The sequence below is a fragment of the Aythya ferina genome (assembly GCF_964211825.1).
Source record: "Aythya ferina genome assembly, chromosome: 4".
Lineage (NCBI taxonomy): Eukaryota > Metazoa > Chordata > Aves > Anseriformes > Anatidae > Aythya > Aythya ferina.
Genome location: NC_140300.1, coordinates 29,079,878 through 29,102,903, shown reverse-complemented (window position 1 = coordinate 29,102,903; position 23,026 = coordinate 29,079,878). Strand labels below are relative to the sequence as shown.

General features: G+C 38.5%; 2 protein-coding genes across 15 annotated transcripts in view; one reads left to right on the top strand and one right to left on the bottom strand.

Moving 5' to 3' along the window:
* Positions 1-165: 165 nt before the first annotated feature.
* AASDH (aminoadipate-semialdehyde dehydrogenase) lies at positions 166-21,438 on the top strand. 6 transcript variants are annotated; one of them, XR_014692589.1, is made up of 16 exons: positions 166-324; positions 1,386-1,639; positions 3,576-3,696; positions 4,149-4,489; positions 5,350-5,542; positions 6,463-6,704; positions 9,587-9,693; positions 10,150-10,322; positions 11,069-11,261; positions 11,771-11,889; positions 13,213-14,044; positions 15,284-15,447; positions 16,023-16,148; positions 17,137-17,268; positions 18,105-18,654; positions 21,376-21,438. XR_014692589.1 is itself a non-coding variant. In XM_084517856.1 (15 exons), the coding sequence occupies exons 2-15, from the start codon at positions 1,410-1,412 to the stop codon at positions 18,501-18,503; spliced, it is 3,351 nt and encodes a 1,116-aa protein (XP_084373982.1). In that variant the 5' UTR covers positions 166-324; positions 1,386-1,409; the 3' UTR covers positions 18,504-21,245. The 6 variants fall into 6 exon arrangements, 4 of the variants coding, with proteins under 4 accessions (XP_084373982.1, XP_084373979.1, XP_084373980.1 ...); XM_084517856.1 differs by lacking the exon at positions 21,376-21,438 and having other exon boundaries at positions 9,587-9,672; positions 18,105-21,245; XM_084517853.1 differs by lacking the exon at positions 21,376-21,438 and having other exon boundaries at positions 18,105-21,245.
* CRACD (capping protein inhibiting regulator of actin dynamics) overlaps positions 20,086-23,026 on the bottom strand; it is a 122,739-nt gene continuing 119,798 nt past the window's right edge. For all 9 annotated transcript variants that reach the window (XM_084517850.1, XM_084517844.1, XM_084517851.1 and 6 more), the window contains one exon: positions 20,086-22,993. In XM_084517850.1, coding sequence (XP_084373976.1) covers positions 22,833-22,993 — 161 coding nt within the window. In that variant the 3' untranslated portion in view covers positions 20,086-22,832. The remainder of the gene's footprint in view (positions 22,994-23,026) is intronic.

The window sequence follows — 23,026 nt, the reverse complement described above, 5'->3', positions numbered from 1 at the left end:
CCGGGCCACTCCGCACCCCTCAGCCCACCCTCCGCCCCGAGGGTCTCCCATCGTCTTTTTGCGCCTTTCTCATCGCTGAGGAGGCGCTGCCGGGGAGGGCCAGCAGGGCTGAACGCACTCACCGGTGTACCCCCCCCTCACATGACAAAATGGCGCCGCCCCGCGCTGGCCGGGCGCCGCTTTCGGATGCCTGAAGCGTGCGACAGAAACTGACCAATGAAAGCGCGCGTTACTGGGGAGTCGTCTAGAGCTATAGCAGTCCCACCAATCAGAAGCGCTGTCATTCGGTTGCTAGGAGGTGGCGAGAGGCGGCTGCTGGCTGAGGTGGGAGCTGGGGGCCGCGGGGCTGGGGCTGGGGGCGCCCGATCCGCGCCGGCCGCGGGGCTGGGGGCGGGTGGGGGTGCGGGGGGGACACAGCGGGGGGCTTAAGGCGGAGCTGGCTGCTCCGCCACTGGGGCGGGCCGGGCGGGAGGGCCCCGCGGTGCAGGGATGCGCTCCTGAGGGAGCAGTGCTGGTAGAGGCTCAGGGGTCACCTGTTGGGATCGCTGCGTGAACGGCGTTTCCCTGTGCTAGTAAAGCTGGTGGTCAGCTTACGGCGTTGAGGCCCTGGAGCGTGTCCGGAGCAGGGCTACGAGGCTGGGGCAGGGCTTAGAGCGCAAGTCCTGTGAGGAGCGGCTGAGGGAGCTGGGGGTGTTTAGTCTGGGGAAGAGGAGGCTCAGGGGAGACCTCAGTGTTCGCTGCAGCTGCCTGAAAGGAAGGTGTGCGGAGCTGGGGGTCGGCCTCTTCTCACAGGTAAATAGTGATAGGACTGGAGGGAATGGCCTCAAGTTGTGCCAGGGGAGTTTCAGGTTGGAAATGGGGAGACGTTTATTCTCAGAAATTGGAACGGGTTGCTCAGGGAAGTGGTGGAGTCCCTGGGAGTGTTTAGGGAGAGGTTGGACATGGTGCTTAGGGACATGGTTTAGTGGGTGACATTGGTAGGGGGATGATTGGACCAGATGATCTAGGAAGTGTTTTACAGCCTTAACGATTCTATGAATTACTAAAATTAATACTTTAGTTGTGCCTAGCTTTATTTATAAAGATGTGATGATGAGGAGCAAACTACATCTGTAATTAAATCTAAGTGAATTACTATGCTCCTAAGCACGAGACCCATGGTGTATGATTAAAATGTTAATCTTTACGTTCTAGCAGTATAAGGTGTTGTGATGAAGCACTGTGTTTTCAGTTAAATGAGAAGGTTTTTGTTTTTTTTTTTTTCTGTTTGGTACTGTTTTGTGTATTTATGTAATTTGATTAATATACCATCGTGTGTGTGTGTGTGTGTGTGTGTGTATATGAAATAGGAGATGACAATGTAGTCTGCTTTGTTAATCTTCCAGGGCTCCTGAAGAAATGCAGCTGGGATGACTCTTCAGGAGATGGTGAACCAGGCAGCTAGCCTGTACTCAGATAGAAAAGCAGTTTGGTTTGATCCGTGCAATGATGAGCCTCCAATTTTCTACACATACACAACAGTGGTTAAACTTGCCACGGAGTTAACAGCTTTCCTTCAAAAGCACTGCAGTCACCAAGGAAAATGTGAAATAGGCCTTTACTGCTATCCAGGAATAAACTTACCCTCTTGGATCTTAGGGTAACGGTTTGAATTCTGTATTATATTTCTAGTGGTCAACTCTATCAAGTAAATTTTCAGTCTGTTTATGTTTTTAATATCAACAAAAATGTAGTAATACCATAAGCAGTACCTACTAGTTGGTTTTGCTGCAGATGAAATGCTTGCTTTTTTGTTTCTTTTTAGCATTCCTTAACAGTCCAGAGGCACTGGGGTCTTGCAATCTTAAAGGAAAAAGATTGCAGTATTACATTTAGTCTTTGAAAAGTCTATGTCAAGGTTTATTGAATCTTAAGTTCATTGATCTAAAGTGTATGTAATTCTTTTTAATGTATGGTTAAGTATATTTATAGAAATATCAGCTATTATTGACTATCTTTGTACTTGTTTAAAAATGGACTTAACACAATAAATTCCTATTCAAAAACAGGTATACATTTTTTTTAAGGCATTCTTGTCTTGCTAGCCAAAAATAAAGTCTTGAAAACAATTGTCACGTTTTAAGCTAAATAAGTCTGTAGGTACAGTTCCATTACAGGAGTGTTGCAGAAGTTAATTGGCAATGCAGCTCTAAAGAGACATTGATTACTTAATGGCTAGGAAATTGAAATGTTTCATAGTAATTGAAATGTAGCATAGTATCTTAGCATCCCAAGGATATTTTCTTCAGCTGATGTGTACTGCAGCAGCTTTCCTTCTGAGGTGTATGTTGGTATTTTCCTGCTGTCACACTGCACCTAAAATACACAGTAGCATAAGAAGATAGATCACAATTGACTATAAAGATCTCAATCAACTGAGTGCTATAATCGTAAACCTTCCAGAAGTGCCAAGGATCTTCCTCACTAACAAGGAAACACTTTTTTCCTGGTCCAGCAGTGGAGTGGGTGGCTCAGAGAGGCTGGGCAGGCGCTGTCCTCAGAGATGTTCAAGATCTGACTGGACAAAGTCCTGCACAAGGGCCTCAGGGCTGACCCCACTGGAGTAGCAGGTTGTACTGGGCAGCCTGTAGCCCCATCCATCCTGGCTTATTCTGTGCCCCAATGCACTGGGCAGCAACACACATTTCTTTTGTCATATGCTTGGGAACTGGCAGAGTATTTTGATTTTTTTTAAAGCGATCCTCACGGAGTAATTAACTGCTATATATAATGCAGGGCAGGCTCAAATGGGTATTGATTCCAATAGGCAGAGCACTGCAGTTTCCAAGCCTTTCTTCAGGATCTTGTCATTATTACAGTGATAAATCACTTGCACAATGAGGTAGTATACCTAATTGGACATGGGAACCCAGCCTAAGATGAAATTAGAAGATTTATGGAAACTTCATATTTTAGTTACTAATTTTTATTTTTAATCCCGTGGAGTTAATAAACTCAAGTATGAGCCACTAGAGGGAGTGCTTGCAGTAAACAACAGTTGAAACTATAACGTGGATGAGAGCAGAATGACACTTAAGTGTTCCTCTATTTATTAGGGAAAAAAGTTCTGATGTGTTCACAGAATTTTCTTCTACCGGACTGTTTACTGAGAATAGGAACTGTATTCAGTATGTACACCTTTTTTTTAAAAAAAAAAAGTTTGTTGCAGGTGTATAATTGAATGCTTGTACTTCTGTCCAGAGTCTATAGCAGAAGTTCCAAAATCATGGTGCTGTTACGTCACTGTTACCCTTGTCATCACCAACCTGCTTGGCCAAGAAGAATTTAGCATTTTTTTTCTCTCTCTCTAATATTTTTCCTTGCTGTAAAATGCCAAAAGGCAACACTGATTATAATTTGTTTCATACTTTGTTTCTAATAAAATATTTAAAAGTCAGGTTATAACTAAATTTTCTGACTCTGGGTACAAATTACAGTTACAAAAAAATCTTAGTTAAATTCAGATGGATTTTCCTAGAATTTTCATTTCTCTGTGGATTTTTACTTATTTATTTACAACGTTTTTGTCTTGTTAGAATCCTGCAGGTTCCAGCTGCTTACTCTCCTGTTGATCCAGATGCACCACCAGTTTTATCCACATACTTCATAAGGAAAAGCAATCTTCGATATATTCTTGTTGAGAATGACAAAATAAAGGTAAGTGTTCAGGCTTCTGCAGAAGCATCAAATGCGATTTAAAAATGTGTAGCTCTTCATTTAGTATTCTGTTTCTATAAGCTTGGTTGGGCTTGTTTTGTTTTTTTTTTTCATGACGAGGCTTTCATTCAGAAAAGTACATCTTTAAAATTAGAAGTACAAAGTGCTTCTCCCCATTAAAAAAAAAAATTTGTCCTCTGTGGAATTCTTCAGTATGTTTTTCCTTTTCACTATTTGCCCAGGTAATTGTTTTTTCTCATTTATAAAGTCTGGGTTTACTCATAGTTAATATACAAACATATAAGCTTAAAACTGTCAGGTGCAAGTCCTCCAAAACAAAGGGGTGAAAAATCACAGGTTATTTGTGAAAAATGTTTCATATTTCATTATACACGATAGAACAACAGCACATCCTGAGTTCTGCTGTCTAAATTGTTCGTTTTATTTTATAGAAATTCCAGATGTCCCACGCTGGTTGGTTTTCCTGCAATTCTTCTGCAGTAGAACATATGGGTTTAACTCTCTTCCAAACGAGCTGGAGCAATACTGATGTAAATTCACAAGCAGGCAATGTGAACAGTAAATATGAACCTTTCAAGGCTATGGGTAACTCACAGCCAGGAAATACTGTTTGCCCAGAGCAGCTCAAAGTAAAAACATCAGAAGGAGGATACATGGATGTTGGCCAGAACTGCTCTTTAGCCTACGTCTTGCATACATCAGGAACTACCGGGACCCCCAAGATTGTCAGAGTACCTCATAAATGTATAGTGCCAAATATTCAGCATCTTAAGTACGTGTGGTTTCCATTTTTTCCTTTAAAAGCTTTTACAAATTTGTTATTTAGGGACTCTCTAAGCACTTCAGAGGGATGTGTATTGGGTCTTTGCTAACACTGTTTCACTTCCTCCTCCTTCCCTTGCTTTTCAGATTTCTCAGTGGGTGTTTCTGTTTCAAAATAGTTTTCAAAGTTTTATTTCTCTTGGTGTTATTTAAACTTTTAAAAATTATTATTATTAAAGTAAGTTTATATTTTTATATAAAGTAAGTTTAAATTATTATTAAAGTAAGTTTATAATGATTTTTTAATATATTTGTTTTTAAATATGTTTTACTTATTTTTATGGGTGTACTTAAAATAATATGCTGTTGGAAATATTGTATTGCTGGTTTGCTGCTTAAAAGAAATAGATAACAAAGTTAATTATTCATTCACAATTATATATATATATATTTTTTTTTTTTTGTAGTTTTTAAATTCTAATTCCTTTTTAGTCCCCTTGGGTTCCTCTCTGTTCTATTTAATAATTTCTAGAAAATCTATTTATGGGAAATAACATTTTGTTTGTTTGTTTGTTTTTTAAATGAGCACCCATTAGTTGAAACAGATCTTTCAGCATGCTGTATTGGTGTGTAATGTGGTGGATAAACTTGTAAAAGGACCTTATTAGTTTATATCAATAGTTACGTTCTTGATACAGGAGCTCTTGCTGAAATTGTCTGGTCTAAATATTCAGGCAGCATGCCTACATATTCAGAGTAATCTGTAGCCCCTTGGCATTGCTAAAGTCAGGAATCTCTTTCGTGCTGCTCTTCTAGTTGATTTTATAGCAACTCTCATCAGGTTTGTAATTCCTGGCTTTCTTGTTTCAGATCCATATTTGAGATCACACCAGACGACGTGCTATTCCTGGCTTCTCCTCTAACGTTTGACCCCTCTGTGGTTGAATTGTTCATTGCGCTGACCAGTGGAGCCTCGATTCTCGTAGTCCCAAACACCATTAAAATGATGCCTTTGGAGCTGTCTGCTGCTCTGTTTCGCCATCACCATGTGACAGTGCTGCAGGTAGGCAACACCTAAGATGACTGTTTTCAGTGTTTGACTTCTCACCTTTCCTAGTGTGTGTTACTTTTTCATCAATCTAAACAGTAACAGTAGTAGTGTTCTTCCTGGAGAGAGGAGGTCATCCTTTTTCTGTAAAATGTTAGCCCTTTGGCAAATTACCATTTGAAGGAAGCATCACAGTTTGCAACAGAAAGCAATGAACTGAAGATAAAACCAACATCCATCTTAAGAATCCATTAATTCTTAAGAATTAATTAAATTATGGTGTAAGCTGTTAGAAACATGTTAGCACCGTGTAATAGACTTGATCTTGGAGGCTTTCCTCAAAAAATTTTTTAATTTTAGTGGTAGTCTCTGTACTGAAAATACAACAGAAATAGTGCATTGATAAGATGATAAAATATTAGTAATTTATTATTTATTTATTTGTTTTACAATAATGAGAGAAATAGAATGATTCCCCAGCAACATTTCTTGTTTTCAGGCCGCCTGCTTATATGAGGCTTCATTTGTCCCTTCTGTGTTGGGTCATCTCATTTTTAATAGCTTTAAAATTCATTTTTGGGATATTTACTTGAAGTTGTGAGTATCAAGCGTGGTTGAATAATCTTGGCCTTTTACCTGGTGGTGTAATAAAGTATTTCGTAAAGCTAGGTAAAGCAGAAACTCTGCAGAAGAATGTAAATTGGTGCTGATAGTACTCATTAAGGGCTTCACACAATATACAAAACCTTGCACAACAGCAGCACAGTCTATACTGACATCTGATGGTTGATGCCATCTACTGTACAGAGATTAAGGTTAAATAGATGCACAACATAAATGTGGTAGTAAATATAAAGCAGGAAGAGGACACATATGGAAAAAAAAGCAATAGGTGTTTCTCTTTTTTTTTTTTTTTTTTAACATGAATCATTCAGGCAACACCAACACTTCTCAGAAGGTTTGGAGCTCACATTATTAAATCAACGGTGTTGGCTGCAGATACTTCACTCAGAGTCTTAGCCCTTGGTGGTGAAGCCTTTCCCATTCTGAGTCTCTTGAAAACTTGGAAGCACCAGGAGAACAGAACAAGTATTTTTAATCTGTACGGTATCACGGAAGTGTCAAGCTGGGCCACTTGCTACAAGATTCCTGAAGAGGTTTTTAGTGCTGATTTTAGGTAGGACATTTCATTGTTTTCATGGCTTGGTGTGTGAATGATAAAATCAGTAGAAATGAAACCCAGATCTCTTGTTTCCAGGGCTACTTGAGTCCTCATCGGTGTTTATGCTGGTAGAAGTTGCATATGTTTTTAATGTAGAAATAGGCAAATCTGACCATTTCTTACATCGTTACAGCCCCCTCAAGTAAAAGTAGTTGTTGAGTTGATGTTTGAACCGTAAAACTTCAGCCTGAAATCCTGCATACTTGTAGCACTGCTTCACACAGTGTGTTGTGATGGTCTCTGTTGTGGTCGTCTCTCTGTCTAGACTTCTTCCTCATCCCAGCCTGTGTTCCCACTGGTGGACCTGGACTGGCCTAGGCCAGGGTGTGCTCTCTGGTGGTACTGGCTTTGTGTTGCACCTCTGCAGGCAAATAGCTCCCACCCAATCTGTTAGCAACTTCAGTTAGCCCTACTCTCACTCCTCGTGAAGCCTTTCCAGTGAGATCTTGCATATTCAAACAGAAGCCTAATCGAGCTGTCAGTGGGAGTAGAAAAATGAGGCTCTTTAAGTCTTAATCATAGCCTCTGAACAAAGATACGTTCATGGCTTAGTTCTGTCAAGTTTAGAAAGTTGCTTCTGAGATTTACTTATCTGAAGCAAAAATACTCAGAGATGACTTTCAAGTGTAATCAATAGATATGAGTAGTTCATACTGCTACAGTGCTTTTACCCACAGTTTTAAAACTCCACAAACAAAGAAGTGGAGACTAGTAACTTTTTTTCTGACATAGGATAATACACTGTTCAGCAAATGATCCCACTGATGTTACTTGACAAGTACGGATGGCAGAAATTTGTACAAAGTGGTTCACCCAAGGTTTCAGTCATTTTAGTTGGACTTCCAGAAGTACTTTCTTTTCATCATTTAGCACTATGCTATTTTCACTCAATTAAAGACTTTTTTTGTTCATTGTATTTCATAAAGAGAGTTGCAGGAGTGTCAAGGCCATGAGAGGTTCTTTGAGTTAGCTCAGTGTTTTCTTTGCTCTCTGAAATGTGTAATTATTCCCTGGCATGGTGCTACACATGTGACTTCGGTTAGACACATCTCAGGAAATGGATGTTTCAGACAAATGCTGTGATATATCAACCTGGTGCTTTAACAACGGAAGACTGAAAATGGTGGATGGTCATAAACTGTTGTCAAGTTCTCCTGCAAAATTCCTACTGAATAAGCATGGAGTCCTAAAAACGATGAAATGTGGCCTGTTATTAGATACCTGTTCTGCAGAAAACGTGAGATCTTTTACAGCACTGAAATTTTCTGATTCTAGTGTTTCATTCTGGTTTCTCTGAGTTCAAACATTGCCTTCTCCTCAGTGAAACTGTTTTTCTTACTCAAAGTTTGTTCTCCAGAGATAGATAATCTGTCATTTTTCAGTTCAAACTAAGGTGCAGGTGCATGGCTGAAAATTTTTATAGTCTGTGACTGTTGTCTCTCACTCTTCACATTGCAGCGTGTTCCCTCTAAGTGTCACTGCCAAGGGAATTACAGTTCCTTTGCAGTAAACATGTAAGCAGCCCAGGACCAAAAACAGGACAGATGGTTTTATGTCTTCTTCACTTCTTAGTATTGGTAGGACAATTGGAGTGCAGTGGTCTGTTACTTTTTCTAGCTAAATGATAAAACCTGGCACAGTTTCTAGAGAACGCTAGAATATCAAAAAATCAGCAGAAAAGTTAGTGCATTATTGGTCTGTCTCCCCTGTTTTTTAGATATGTTTGGCAAAACTAAACATCTAATCTCAAGTCTCTTAAAAATAATGAATTTATTTTTAATTTTGCTGTTTTATATATACGTAGTAATCTTGTTTTGTTTGTTTGTAGTTGCTATATTTTACTTTGTTTTGGTTTTTTATTTTCATTGGGACTTTCCCATGGTGTGGGGTAAACATGCTGAATATCAGGGATGCTTTCTCTTGCCTATTTGCCAAGTCTTTGTATTTTGAAGCTGAGCAGAGCAAGGAAAAAAGATCCCCACTTGGCAAAAAAAATACAAAATTTGAGTGCTTTTTGGCTAACACACAATAAAGCATTCGTTGACTGATCAGAAAAAAGGAGACGTTTCAACAGCCTAAATAGCAGGAATTGTACAAGAGTATTAGGTTCAAATATGAGACTTTAACTCAAAGTTGAGCTGAACCACATGCCTAACTTGATATATTACCAAAATTATTTCAAGTTACTCTTTTTTTTTTTTAATTTTACTGAAAAAAATATATTATTCTCTATTTTCACTCAGAAGTAGTGTCTGTGTTCAATGAATGAGGTTTTGGAAAGTGCTTGAGCTGGAGAATGAAGGGAAAGGAATGAATTGGTCTGCAGTTCGGTGGAAGAATTCTGTACTAAGATACATGATATTGAAATTACTGTTCCTTTTATTTCAGGTTTTTCTGGAAGAGTCATCTGTATTCATTGACACAATATCAGTAACCAACAAGAATAAAAGCTCAAACTAGGGTAGGGAAAGAATGAATTAGAAAGTGCTTGTTCATAATGGTTGAACGTGATAGAGGTTCAACCAGGGGGACTTAAGAGCTGGCAGAAACTCAAGGTACTCTCAAGGGATTTCATGATCCATTAAGCCTTATTTTCTATCATTCTTTGGGTGTTTTTTGAATATGATAATGAAACCCATGCACATTGATGAAGTTTTTAATTTTGAACAAATAAAGCAGTTTTTTAAGAATAAATATTTGTAGAAAGAAGCCCCAACTATCTACTTTTGCCCTGATACCAAACATTTAAAAGACTGTGTGTTACATAATTCCTGGAATGGTTGTTTTGTGTTCAGAAAGGAAAAGATTTTTACTGCTTCTCTCTTCAATATATTTAGGACTGATTTCTCTGTACCTTTGGGATCACCACTCCTTGGAACAACAGTTGAGATCAGAGACGACAACGGTTCTGCAGTTCTAGAAGGCGAGGGACAAGTATTTATAGGTTATTTTATATTTTTTGTTCTTCTAAGATACTTTTCCTAATTGGGTTTTAGTAATATGTTGATTTTTTTTTTTTACTTGGTGCCTATCTCTAATAAACAGATTAATGTAACACTGTAAATTCCACGTGGGCTGGGAACCTTGATGGCATTTTAGGTTGTTGGAATGATGGACAGGAAATTATCACCATTTTATCTGCATGCTGCTTTCATTATACTGATTATCTTTTTTTCCTGCTTGCAATTTTGATGCTCAGCTGTAATAATTTACATGTTGTAACTGAATTAACTGTATAGGGCAATTGGTACAGTGTAGAAGTTTAGACATTGATGATAAACTTTTGCTATTTATAATGCTTGCTAGCATTTAGGATAATTTAATAAAACACTCAGTATTTTCATAATAATTTCATTTACAGTTAGCCATTTAATAATGACCACAGTCTTTTCTTGTGTAGGTGGTGAAGAACGAATCTGCTTTCTTGATGATGAGATAACTGTACCCCCGGGAACAATGAGAGAAACAGGGGATTTTGTAAGAGTGCAGAACGCACAGATGGTCTTCTTGGGTCGGAAAGACAATCAGATTAAACGTCATGGCAAACGTTTTAATATTGAATGTTTGCAGCAGGTAATATAACATCTAATGTTATGCAGAGTGGCTGAGGGAGCTGAGGTTGTTTAGCCTGGAGAAAAGGCTTGGGGAGACCTCATTGCTCTCTCCAATTACCTTAAAGGAGGCTATAGTGAGGTGGGGCTCTTCTCCTAAGCCCTAAGTGATAAGAGGAAATAGCCTTTAGTTGTGCCAGGGGAGATTTAAGTTGGATATTAGGTAAAAATTATTCACTGAAAGGGGTGTGAAGTATTGGAACAGGCTGCCTGGGGAAGTGGTTGAGTTGCCATCCCTAGGAGTCTTCAGAAAACGTGTAGATGTGGAGCTTAGCCCCATGGTTCAGTGGTGGGCTTGGCAGTGCTAGCTTAAAGGTTGGACTGGGTGATCTTAGAGGTCTCTTCCAACCTAAATGGTTCTGTGGTTCTATGATTCTAATGAGTAGAGTATGCCAGTACAGAAGAGCAGGGATAATGCTCATGCATCATTACTACCAGAAATCTGTATGTACTCATTTTCAGATGATTTTTAGAAGTCTTGAAGAAATTAGGAGGATGTAGTATCAAAAACCTAGTCATGTAATAGAGGTACCTAGAAGGGAGGAGTTTGGTTTTGTATTCTTAGAAATCTATTTTATTGTATGTTTTATTCCAACAGAATTGAAAACTGTATATGCAGATGAAAAATTTCAAATGGTTTACTGCAGTGCTTGCATGGTCTTCTGATAAACTACATTTCAAAACAAAAATAATATTTTTTAATTACAGGCTGCTGAAGATCTTTGTCAGGTAGAAGCTTGTGCAGTGACCTGGTATCAGCAGGAAAAACTTATCCTATTTGTTGTGCCCAGTGGTGATTTAGAAGAGAGAGAAACCCTTCAAGAACTTCAGAAATGTCTGCCAGCTCACGCAATTCCGGATGAGCTTGTACGGATTAAATCTTTGCCCTTAACATCACATGGTAAGTGAAACTATAAGTACCCTTGCCACATACTTGAATGGTCTCCATTCTTTTTTTTTCCCGTTCTTTAATGACCACTGTCATACTTTTTAAACACACGGACCAGATAACACCTAACACCTAGTAGGAAATCTTGACCATGTATTATGTGTTCTTGATAATGTTTCATTCAAGATTCAAAAAGTAGCAGTAAAATCAATTTAGTACTAAAACTGCACTTTTTTTTTTTTTCTCAGTCACTTCTGTTGCAGTCTGTGACAGAACCCTGACTTCTCTCAGGGAAAGATCCGGCACTGAAAATGGGATTACGCGGGAGGCTACAGTAAATTTTCAAAAACCTTGTTGGGTTCTGTTGAGTGTAGTTAATTGACTGGATTAAAAAAAAAAAAAAAAAAGTGCAGTTGAGTGTAAGCCTGTAAGAGAGTAAGACAACTATTTGGGGAGAACAAGCTTTGGAAGTGTAAATGCTGAAAAGCAATGAAAAAAATCATACTTTATTTTCTACAAAGGCAAAGTTGATATATCTGAACTGAACAAGATTTACCACAACCATCTAACCTCCAGAAGGCGTGACAGTAAGCTGAATGGCGCAGAGGAATTGTGGGAAAGATTGCAGTATTTATGGAAGGTAGTATTTTGAGCTGCCTTTTTATCTTTGCAAGTGGATCATTATACATGTGTCAGGAATTAAACAGTTTTAAGAAGTATGACTAATGCAGCCAGAACATTCTTGCTGCCTATACATTCAAGTATTACAGCTCTTTCTGTTCAGTTAATACTTAAATATAGTTGCTCTGTAATGGCCAGGAGGGATTCATTTATGTTTCTGTATCAGATAAAGCTGCAGACTGTGAAGGTATCAGCAATTAGCATAGGAAGGATGTAATCTGTCAGTAGCTTTTTGAATACTGCTTCACTTGCCAAGTAAGGTATCCCTAAGGGAAACAAGGAACTGGGACGTGGAAATTTTGTACAAAATAGCTACTGTGTTAGTAGAGTTTCTTATTTCTAACGATAATTACGAACTGAAGAGTCTTTTTTTAAATAGGTGGCACAATTGTGTAATTATCTCTTGGACCGTCTCACTGTATTGTTCCTAAACTTCTTTGGTAAAGGCTTATTTTTCAAAGTACTCAAATGTGACACCAAACAGTATTAGATTTTTTTGAAAGGTATACTCCTAAGTTTCACCTGATCTGCTGTGGCTAGGACTTGAATACATACATGCAGAAGGAAGTTGGTGATGCAGTTTGCTGTGCCTGTGCTGATACTTAACTGTATTGGTGGCTATAGAAATATAACCGAGGGGATGGGACGTGCCCTAGATCTAGTTTGAACAGTAGAATGCAGCCTCCAAAAACAGAGGTTTGGGACTTCTTAACTAGATTTAGGAAGCAGGGAATGCAGTGACGGAAGACATGTAATAATTGCTGTTTGTTGTAATAACAATGCTGAATCTATAATCCTTTGTGAATTGGAAGGGGTTATAGCTTCAAAAGAATGTAGATAAATAGGTTACTTAAATCATTCAAAAGCAAAAGATACTGGTTTATATAAATCTTACTAAAAACCAATTTTATCTAAAGGCATCTATATTTTATCTGAAAAATAGTGTAGGTGTCATTAGTAAATGGTATTGAGATTGAAAATAGCCAACGAAAATTCTGCTTCAGCACATTCTGCTTCAGTTCCTTATACTGTAGAATTGGAAATGAGCAAAAGAAAGTGTAGTATTGAACTAGTACCTCCCTGTTCCCACCTTCTCCTGTTCCTTCCCAGCTCATATTCTGTCAGTATCTCTGCAAAGTTTCAGAGGAACTGACTTTCCTCAGTTCCTGTTAATTTTTAGTGGGACTTCTGGGTATTCAGTAGAATATTACCTGACTTAAGCTTTTCTTTGTGACGTGGTGGAAGATTCATGAACTGTTATCTTTTTCCTTCTTTTCTCTAGTCTGTTCTGGGTTTCCTAGGTGATTCCAGTGGAATTTCTAGAGACGCAGTATTTCTTCACAGTGGTGGAGACTCCTTAAAGGCTCTTCAATTTTATGATGAAATTGAGGTGCTCGTAGGCAGAGCTGTGCCTGGACTCCTGGAGGTTATTCTCAGCCGCACGATCGAACAGGTTTATACACATGTTCTTAAAACCGTGTTTCCAGATGAAGACCAGCTAATAAATAATGACAATGTTTTGAAAAGAAAACTAAGAGAGAACAATGGAGAGGAAATCCATGGAAAATATGGTAAACTGAAATCTGAAAGATATCTTGAGGTTGTTCCAGGATTAATTTCATTTATTGCGCTGAGCAGAGGAAATCATTTTCTTTCTATGCATTTCACCAAGTCTTTAATGCAACCCAATAATACAGCACAGGTAGGAGTAGTGGAGCCATCCCTTCTGCATTTAGCGACTCCAAGTATAATGAACAGCCATGTGCAAGGGCATGACATGGAGAAAAATGGAATTTTAACAGTTACCAACAAGGCAAATAAAACTGACTGTAGCTCTGTGCAGCAACTCCATGCAGAATGTAGTCACATAACAACAGCAGAATTGACATTATGCACAAGGTGGAAGTCGAATACAAGAAAATGTGTTGATGCATCGCCATTGGTTATAATAGCATTTAAACATGAAGTGTCTGCCTCTGTATATGTTGGCTCTCACTCTCACACAATGCAGGCCATTGATCTAGATTTGGGAGACATAAAGTGGGAGAAGACCCTTGGAGATCGTATTGAATCTTCTGCCTGCATATCCAAGTGTGGGAATTTCATCATCGTCGGTATGTCTTTTATTTTAGCCTTCGTTTCAGTCATTTTTCTGCTAATTATGAAATGAGTAACGTAGAACCTTATTTCTTTCCTCTGAATGACGTCCATCTGTACCTATCCATCAACTTGCATGTCTGCTTCAGGACTAGTTTATTGTAAAACAAAAATGGAAGTAATAAGTAATTCGGGTTAATACAGGGTGATAACCTGTTATGGAGGTTACTTAACATACTATGCAGTTCTGGGTGATTTTGTGTGAATTTATTAGAAAGGCCTTGTCAAGGAATAAACAGTAGGTTCAGTTTCTTTTCAGTGGTTGATTGAGGTGTGACCATTACGCTGTTTTTTAAAAAAGTATGGAAAGGTGATACTGTCTTAAAGTGTCTTTGAATATTGATAGGTATAGAAGTTATTACATGGTGCCCCAGATAATTAAACTATGAAGAATAATCTCCTTTAACTATGTATCTGTAAATATAAGTGACATGGACGTGTTTGGGTAGCTTCTTGTTTTTAAACATGAGTTTGGAAAAGGAGGTTTTAATCCATCATTGTGTGTGAATTTTAAGGACTGTTGGCTGTTGATGTGTAGCACTGACTTTATATAAACTTTGTCAGTTAGGACCAGTGTGCTCTATTTTTTATCAGATCTGTTGCCAACAGAGTTACCGTTATTCGTCTTAGTGTTATCTTTTTAGCTAGAGTGCATACATCACTGGTGAGCACAGACGTCCAGATGATGAAGTTTTTATGCAAAGCTAACATTGCCATTTTTTTCTACTATTTTGATTGTTTACTCTGACAACAAAATTGAATGTTTCTTAAGATCAAAAGTTTCTATAAGTATAGTTTTCATTAGAAAACATACAAACTTTATTTTTTTAGCATCCTTGTTTTCATACAGGAAAATTAGAGAGAGAGGATTAAAAAAAATCTTCTCCCTTTTCAGCAACTCTACTTTCTTCTAATATTATTATCTTAAAAATTGGTAGAAAGGCAATGAAATAACTATATTCTGAATGTCACCTGGAAGGAACACACAGAATGATCAACTTTGAGTGTAGCAGACTCAACTTTGAGTTTGAATGATCAACTTCGAGGAGCAGCTTTGGAAAAAATTTTGAAACTCTATCTCCTAACTCATCTTACTTCTTTCCAGCAATGATGCAGCTAAAAGCATAAATGACAGCATAAATACAAATATTTATTATGCTTTTTTTCCCTCCACGGTTGTGTTTTGTCGGATACAGGCTGTTATGACGGCTTAGTGTATGTGCTGCAGAGCAGCGATGGAGAAACCCACTGGGCTTTTGTCACAGAAGACACCGTGAAAAGCTCTGCAGTTGTAGATCCTTCCAACGGACTGGTCTACATAGGATCGCATGACCAGCACCTGTATGCTTTGGATATTTATGTGAGCACACTGGCTGACTTTTCTGTGTAGCAGAGCCAATATCCAAATTAGACCCTATCTGTAGCACACCAAATGAATACTCCACTAGTGTTCATCTTCTCACCACTCCAATCAAACTTTCTCAAAAGTTTTGCCTGCTGGAAGTGGGGTTAGGATTATGTGGTAGTAATAGTTTTAGTGATGTTCTCCTGCTCCTGGGTGAAGCCACATCTTGAGCTTCTCAGTTACTGAACGACCTGTGGATGTTTCAGAATAGGGTGCCCAGCTGGAAAAAAAAAAAAAAAGCCACACTGTGGCTTAGTGGTGGAAAGAGAATCTTAGGTTTTGAAAGAGCAGATTAGAGGAGAAGGAGAACAAGGGGGGGAGATACTACTGGTTGGTTAGCATGTTTTCTCGTATTTACTAGAAAAGAAGCTGGCCAATGACATATGAGTTGCTATAATAGCATGTGAATTATATCTTAAATTTCCTAATTAGTAAGTAAACACACTGTTTAATAAGCTTTGACTTTAGAAGGTCTTTGTAAACATTCCGAGCTTGAACTCCAATTGTAATTTTTTTTCTTGTGCTTACAGAAAAAGGTGTGTATATGGAAATTGCATTGCGAAGGTGGAGCTGTGTTTTCCTCTCCCTGTCTAAGTTCTTCTCCACATCACATTTATGTTGCTACACTAGGAGGACTCTTACTGGCTGTAAACCCGGTATGTATGTTTGCCTGCTTGTTTTTGATCCCAATCTCAAATTTAGGTTAAACCAAAATGCATTTCTGAAGTTAAGAGCACTTTTCTGATGAAGGAAATCACATGATCTGATGTTACAATGAAATCTTTTTCACTTGAGAGCCTTATTATTAAACACAAGGTCACTATAACAATTCCTGTATTGCAGAAAAGGATCCGGTAACAAAGGGAATTGAAGTGACTTGCTTGAATTTGCATGCTGACTGTAGGCTGAAGTTGGAATCAGTCTTCTGATCCCACACGCTATATTATTAGTTAAATCGGTATTTGTGGTGTTCAGCTCTCACAACCCCACATCAGTCCTGGCCATCTTTACCTTCCCTGCTCCACATTTCCTCAGTAGTACCTAAGTGGTTCCCGTCTGCCTCTAGTGTTAGTAGACAAGTGTGTGGTTTTGCAGCTCTAGTGGGCTGTGGATAAGAAAATATTTTTCTTCTTAATTCTGAGTAAGAGGTAGTTGAGAACTCCAGCTGTAATGCCAAGTGATTTATAACAATAGGAGATCATTGTGACAATCATGGATTGCGGGTTGCAGCATTTCCTGCAGTATTTATAGTTTATAATAATGCAAGTCATAATTCATACAGCTTATTTACAAGATATTCTCTCCTTCACTGACCCTTTTCACATACTGAGGAGCTGGGAGTGGAATTAAAAATGAATCTGTCATTCTTGAAACTGCTACTACTACTGCTTTGTTATTAATATTACTGTTTTGCCTAGGGGAAGAAAGAGAAAGGTGGAATAGGGAGCAATGAGTATCCCAGGGAATGTGCTAAACATTTTGTTTGAATAGTATTTTTAGAGGTTTGCTTCTGGTGTGCATTCTGGTTGGAAGAGGCCTTTTTTCTCTCTTGCTTAAGGGCTGGGTCAAGCTGTGAAGGAAGGGTCATTTTGTGCAGCTGCTTACAGTTGTCTTAAGCATCATACTGCACGCTGCCATTTACAGGTGACGGGGAATAAGATTTGGAAAAGCTTCCTGGGAAAACCACTTTTCTCCTCTCCTCACTGCAACGAGAAGTGTGTTTGTATTGGATGCGTGGATGGAAACTTGTATTGTTACACTCACGCTGGAGAAAAGGTAAAAGCTGCTGCTGTTGGCCTTCTTGTGCTTTTTAAATGTTCATCACAAAACACTGCATGAGATGCTTTATTAATATTGTTTTCTGAGGTTTAATGAGTACCACATACCTTTTTGAGAACCAAATGCAAGAATGTATTTATTTTATAGAGTGGAGAAAGCAGAAAATCAGTACGACAGCCAGTCCATTACTGAGATAGAAACAGATAATTTAGAGCATACACCCAGAGCAAATGGTAGTGCCAGGGCAGTGCCAACAAATAAAAGGGTTTACTTTTGTTTTTGAAGTTTTTCAAGAATGTTTAAAGCATCTCTTTATAGGTGGTGGCTGTTCAGAAGTTAAGGTTTCTTAGAATGTGTATTTATTTATCAAAAAATACTGGCATCATGGCAGAGATACTGCAAATCATAATTCTGGCACGATATATCAGCCTTCACATTCAATTAAATGAGAATATTTTTTTAGTTCCTCCATGATGAGTGTGGTTTGGTACCATAATGTGGTTACAGTGTGGTAACAATTCATAAATTCACAACTTTCATTACTAATTTGGTTATGATGGGCCTAGAGTATTCTTTTCCCAAGTTGTCCATTTTATGTGTGCCTCACAGAAGGTAGCAACTCTTGCGTATCTGTTTAATGAGTCTTTTATCACTTACTGTGTGTAAAGCTTAACTTGTAATGTGACAAGTATTTACCAGCCCTCACCGAAACCTCTTATGCTCTTGAAATAACATGCTCTCCTGTCAACAACTAGTTACTAAAAAAACAGAGTTACTGTCATACTGAAAATGTGACCGACCTGCGCTAATGGGTGGTTATGTTATTTCTGTAGGTTTGGCAGTTTCCCACTAATGGACCGGTGTTTTCATCTCCATGCATCTCAGCTTTAACTAAGCAAGAAATATTTTTTGGCTCCCATGATCGCTTTATCTACTGTTGTAATACGGAGGGTAATTTACTGTGGAAATTTGAAGCCACTTCAAGTGTATACGCAACACCATTTGTTTTCCAAAGCAATGACTTAAAGAACAAAATCCTTTTGGCAGCAGTATCTACAGATGGCACGGTGTGGATCCTGAATGCCAAGAGCGGCACAGCAGAAGGAGTAGCTAAGCTTCCAGGAGAAGTTTTCTCTTCCCCTGTAGTATGGGGAACAAAGCTTGTTGTTGGCTGTAGAAATGATTATGTTTATTGCCTAGATTTGTGTATAACAGGAGAAAAAGAACAATGAGGATGTTAGGCTGCTACCTTTGTGTTGTTTACAGCTGTACATTAAGAACTCACAAGTGCTGTCTACCTCTCCGCCTGTTTTGCTGAAGACAAGAGATTCTCTTTGCAGACTTCTCAGGTAGCATTTTGCACCACGGCAACAGCCAGAGCAGGTAAGTGATGCTCGTTGACTTGCTGTACTGACCGAAAGCTGGCTGCTCAGCACCTAGCCCTGTCCCTTCCTCACTTCCCAGCTCAGGTTCATGAAAGAAATGGTTTCAAACGGTTTGGATACGAGTGTTGTGCTGTTTACAGGTATAGTAGGAAATTAATAGGTAGTAGTTGGGCTTCAAGCACTTAGACAGTTGGGAGAAGCTGGGGTAAGGTGCAGTACCGTGCAAGTTGAATTAACGCGCTTGTCTTGGTGAGGGAGGAACACGTTCTTTCCTAGGATCCAGCCTCACTTCTCCCCCGGGCTGCTTTCGGCCCAGCCTGTGCCTGGCTCTTCCATATGTCAGGCTGGCGTTTATCTGGTTTGACTGGGTTTCTATTCCGTGGCAAGGTAACCAAAGTCCTTTGTTGATTCTAACTTTTCAGATGATTTCTAAGTACATATCCTGCATGCCGTGGACTTGGGAGTAATGACTTTTTGTTATAGTTTGTATAAGCTACATAATTAATCTTGTGCAAGCCTGAGCCCTCCCTGGCTTCAGTTCAGCCAGGCATATACTTTTAAACTCCATTAAAGTCAGCACAAGTTACTTCCTCTATTCTGAAGTGGACAGGTACTTTGCTGTGTGTATATATTACATGGCAGTGACAAGTTACTGTACGAGTTCCAAGGTGAAGTGTATAGTGTTCAAGTCAATGTTTGCCAAATCATTTTTGAAGAAATTTGAATTAATGGTCTTTACAATGTATTTACAGAGAACTATTAATAAAGGATTGTGTAGATTTTTTTGGTTGTCCTTAACCCCTTAAAAAGAATTAGTGCCAGTAATGCAGATCGAGTATTTGCAGACAAAAGTACACTTAAGCTCTGAGTGTCTTCCTGATTACAAGTCTTCTGCAAGAACTCTTGTGGAAGCTATTATTTCCTTCTCACGCGCCATCTCCTTTAAATTCTAACAGCCTGAGTTAACTTAGCCTCTTCAAATTCTCATTTACTTTTTACTTCATCATGTCTTGTTCCTCCATTTTATTGTTAACAGAAAAGCATCAGCAAGACACTTGTGGCACTACAAGGTCTGTTATAAAGCAAACCTGAAGTAGAGATACCAACAGGAAACACAGAATTGATACACCCTTGCTTAGATAATTTTGACTGGGTTATAGTTTAATAAGAATTAAAATGACATAAGTATAATAAACAATTGCACTTTAAAACATTTGAAAAATTAAAAAAGTACACAACAAATACCCCACAATTATACATCTTATAGTTTTTATACATTACTATATGAACATAGAGGTTAATCATATATAACCTTGTCAGAAGAAATGGTATTTCATGTGTTTAAGTTACAAAAAATCGAGACAATATACTACATAGTGGTTTGTTCGGTTCTTAAAACATTTTTGCTGTTTTAAAGTCAGTAGTAATGTTTTGGTGGTTTGTTGTTTTTTTTTGTTTGTTTCTTTTTTTTTTTTTCTTCTTACAGATTTCCAACACTTTATCAGTAATGGTTGCAACAAAGATAAAGCAAAGTAACACTTCACTTCATTGGTATTTAGTGCAAATTTTTGTTAATTTAACATGAAATGTCACTGTTAAACATGTACACTTTAGAAATGTTTCCACCAAGTACTGTACAGAATACAGTTTCCATTATTACACTAGATACCTTTATAGTTGAAAACAACTTCTGCTTTGAAGCTTTAGATTAAGACCATCCTTAAAGAAAGCTCTTTTCTATGTGCTGTAAGTGTATTGTATTGGAAAATTGCATCATCACGTCATGCACAATAGCACCTAATTATGCTATGCTTTTTGGAATACTTCAATCCTGATTTACTTCACCTTCTCTGTATTTCTGCCTGGATTCCTGTCCCAAGAAATAATCCTGAAGATGGGTTTCAGGCAGTCTAGTTCTTGTAATTACTAATAGTGCAGGCTTATAAACTCAGAAAAAAAGTGTAAATCAGACTTAAGCAGCACTAATTCGTGGTGCTAGCAGAGCAAAGACGTTAATGGGCCCAATTCTTTCTCAGATAAGCTTGCAGAGATTTTTACTTTGAAGATGATAAGTATCTTTTTCCAAATATTTGAGAACAGCATTGCCCCATCTCTGTACAAAACATTTAAAATACTTATATTAAGAGAAAAAAAAGTTACTTTAGAGATTCTGGTTTTAAATATAAAACAGTAAAACTGATGGCTTAAAAGAGACACAAGAAAAAACGTCTTGCTGCTGCACAGCTACTCAATCTAATGCATCCTTTGTGTTTGTGCTGTTGTAACCATGATACTGAACCTTTGTTTTTTGCTTTGATAGGAAATAGAGTATTCAGTAATGACTTTGTGGACAAGCCCTTTTTGATTTTTGGAATGGGAGGCTATGGCAGGTTTCATTCTGTTTTCTGCATAATTTAAAGTGCTGCTACTCATGCTGCATACAGCAGTTTGGCTAAAATACTTCCATGAAATGTGTGTGAATCTATGATGATGCAACTTATTCTCACGAAAATATCTCCCTTTAAAATGTTTTAGATTTAAAGGTTCCTTTGAGCCTTATCATTACAAGGAGATGTTCAAACTTAAAAACTTCCCTGAAAAACAAACTCAGGAGCGTTACAAGTATATTTACTAGAATTACTTTAAAAATGTAGACACAGCTATTTCTGTGGGATATTAAGGATAGTAAAATGATGGACTTTTTCCATTTTTGTAATAGGTTGGGAATGAACGCTTCTATTTTAGGTACAAAGAAGTAACAAAGAATCTGCCCCAGCAGGTACCCCAGATGGGGGTAAGTAAGCACTTACTTGGGAGAGGTACAAAAACACTTTCTGAAGTCTGCTGGCTGTCTTGGTCAAAGCATGGGAAGTTAGCTGCACATGAAGTAAAATCAGGAAGAATGCAGAGTTAAAACTTTAGAGATGTCACTGACTGAGCTTTCAGGTTTCAGTTAAATCCAGTCATGCAATCTTATTCCTGTGGGAACTTGATGAGACTAATTCTAGACGTACAGGAGCACAGGAATAGTTTTACTTACTTCAGTCCCAGATGATTGATTTCAAGTTTTAATCTGCAGTCGCTGTCTGTATGCATCTTAAACATGGCCAAGCACAGAACCAGTGATGCGCTTAAACGACCTGAATAAACACTGCCTCTGGCTTACAGTCAGCCAGGTTGGAAAAGACCCTGCAGGTCACCAAGTCCAGCCACCAACCTGACCTGCCAAGTCCCACCAGTAAACTGTGCCCCTTCGGGCCATACCCACACATCTCTTAAATACCTCCAGGGATGAGGACTCCACCAGTGCCCTGGGCAGCCCGTCCCAATGCTCGACCGCCCTCTCTGTGAAGGAAATCTTCCCTAACGTCCAATCTAAACCTCCCTGGCACAACGGAGACTGTGTCCTTGTGTCCTTTTGCTTGTCACCTGAGGAAAAAAGACCAACACCTTCCTCACTGCAGCCTCCTTTCAGGTAGTTGTAGAGAATAGAGGCTTCTTTCTGAAAACTTTCTGACTTCTGTTTAACTAGTAATTTTTATAAAGTTGGATAAATTGTTTTGTTTTCCTTCCTAGGAGTGAGAGAATATAGACATAATACGTTAATGCTATGATGAAAGAAATTACCTCAGCATTTGGATGGTCCTTATTTATCGTTTGCAGGTGGAAAAATGTTTCCCAAAGTTCATTAGGTAAGAAGCTTTCAAATAGCAGGTAGAACTGACAGTTCATACAGTTTAACATTTAAGAAAATTTAGGAATAAGAGAAGGGAACATGCATCTTGCATAAATTTTCAACAATGGAGTGTTGAAAAGCTTTTCTGAGATCTCCACTTAACAGCAGAGATCTAAAATTGCAGAACCAAATACTCAGAGAATTTAAGGAGCTTCTTAAGTTCTGCTCCTTCTGATGATACTGGCTAAAATTTACATCCAGTATCTGAGCATTCTTGAATTTTTGAGAGACTGGCTCTGAAATTTGCATGTGACCTCATTTAGCTATTTGTCAAAGCAATGGAATATACGACTTGAGTACACTTTACAGTGAGCTAGAGCAAAATGGTAATCAGTTCAGTTTTCAGTTCTTCAATACATGCATTTTCAGGTTTGTCGTGTGTAAAAAGCTGAATAAATAAAAAGAAAGCAATTAATAGGCAGCAATAAGACGTAATTGGTTTACTTTATGATCTGTGGACAGTCACTCCAGGCTTTTGCTTTCCTTTTGGCTAACGCAAGCCAGGCTGGTTCTGTTGACACAGGGTTAGCATCAGGCGTGGAGAATCTCTTGGCCACCTCTTTTGCCAGCGGGTTTGATGGAACAGAATCAGAAATTTCCACTGTTTGTGACAGAGGGGGGAGGGAGAGACAAA

Excerpts from the sequence above, each read along its gene's own strand:
- AASDH (XM_084517853.1), top strand. The coding sequence starts at position 1,410 with ATGACTCTTCAGGAGATGGTGAACCAGGCAGCTAGCCTGTACTCAGAT. Across the intron at positions 11,262-11,770 it reads TTTGCCCTTAACATCACATG|GCAAAGTTGATATATCTGAA; the intron begins GTAAGTGAAACT and ends TTTTCTACAAAG. Across the intron at positions 16,149-17,136 it reads TCTTACTGGCTGTAAACCCG|GTGACGGGGAATAAGATTTG; the intron begins GTATGTATGTTT and ends TGCCATTTACAG.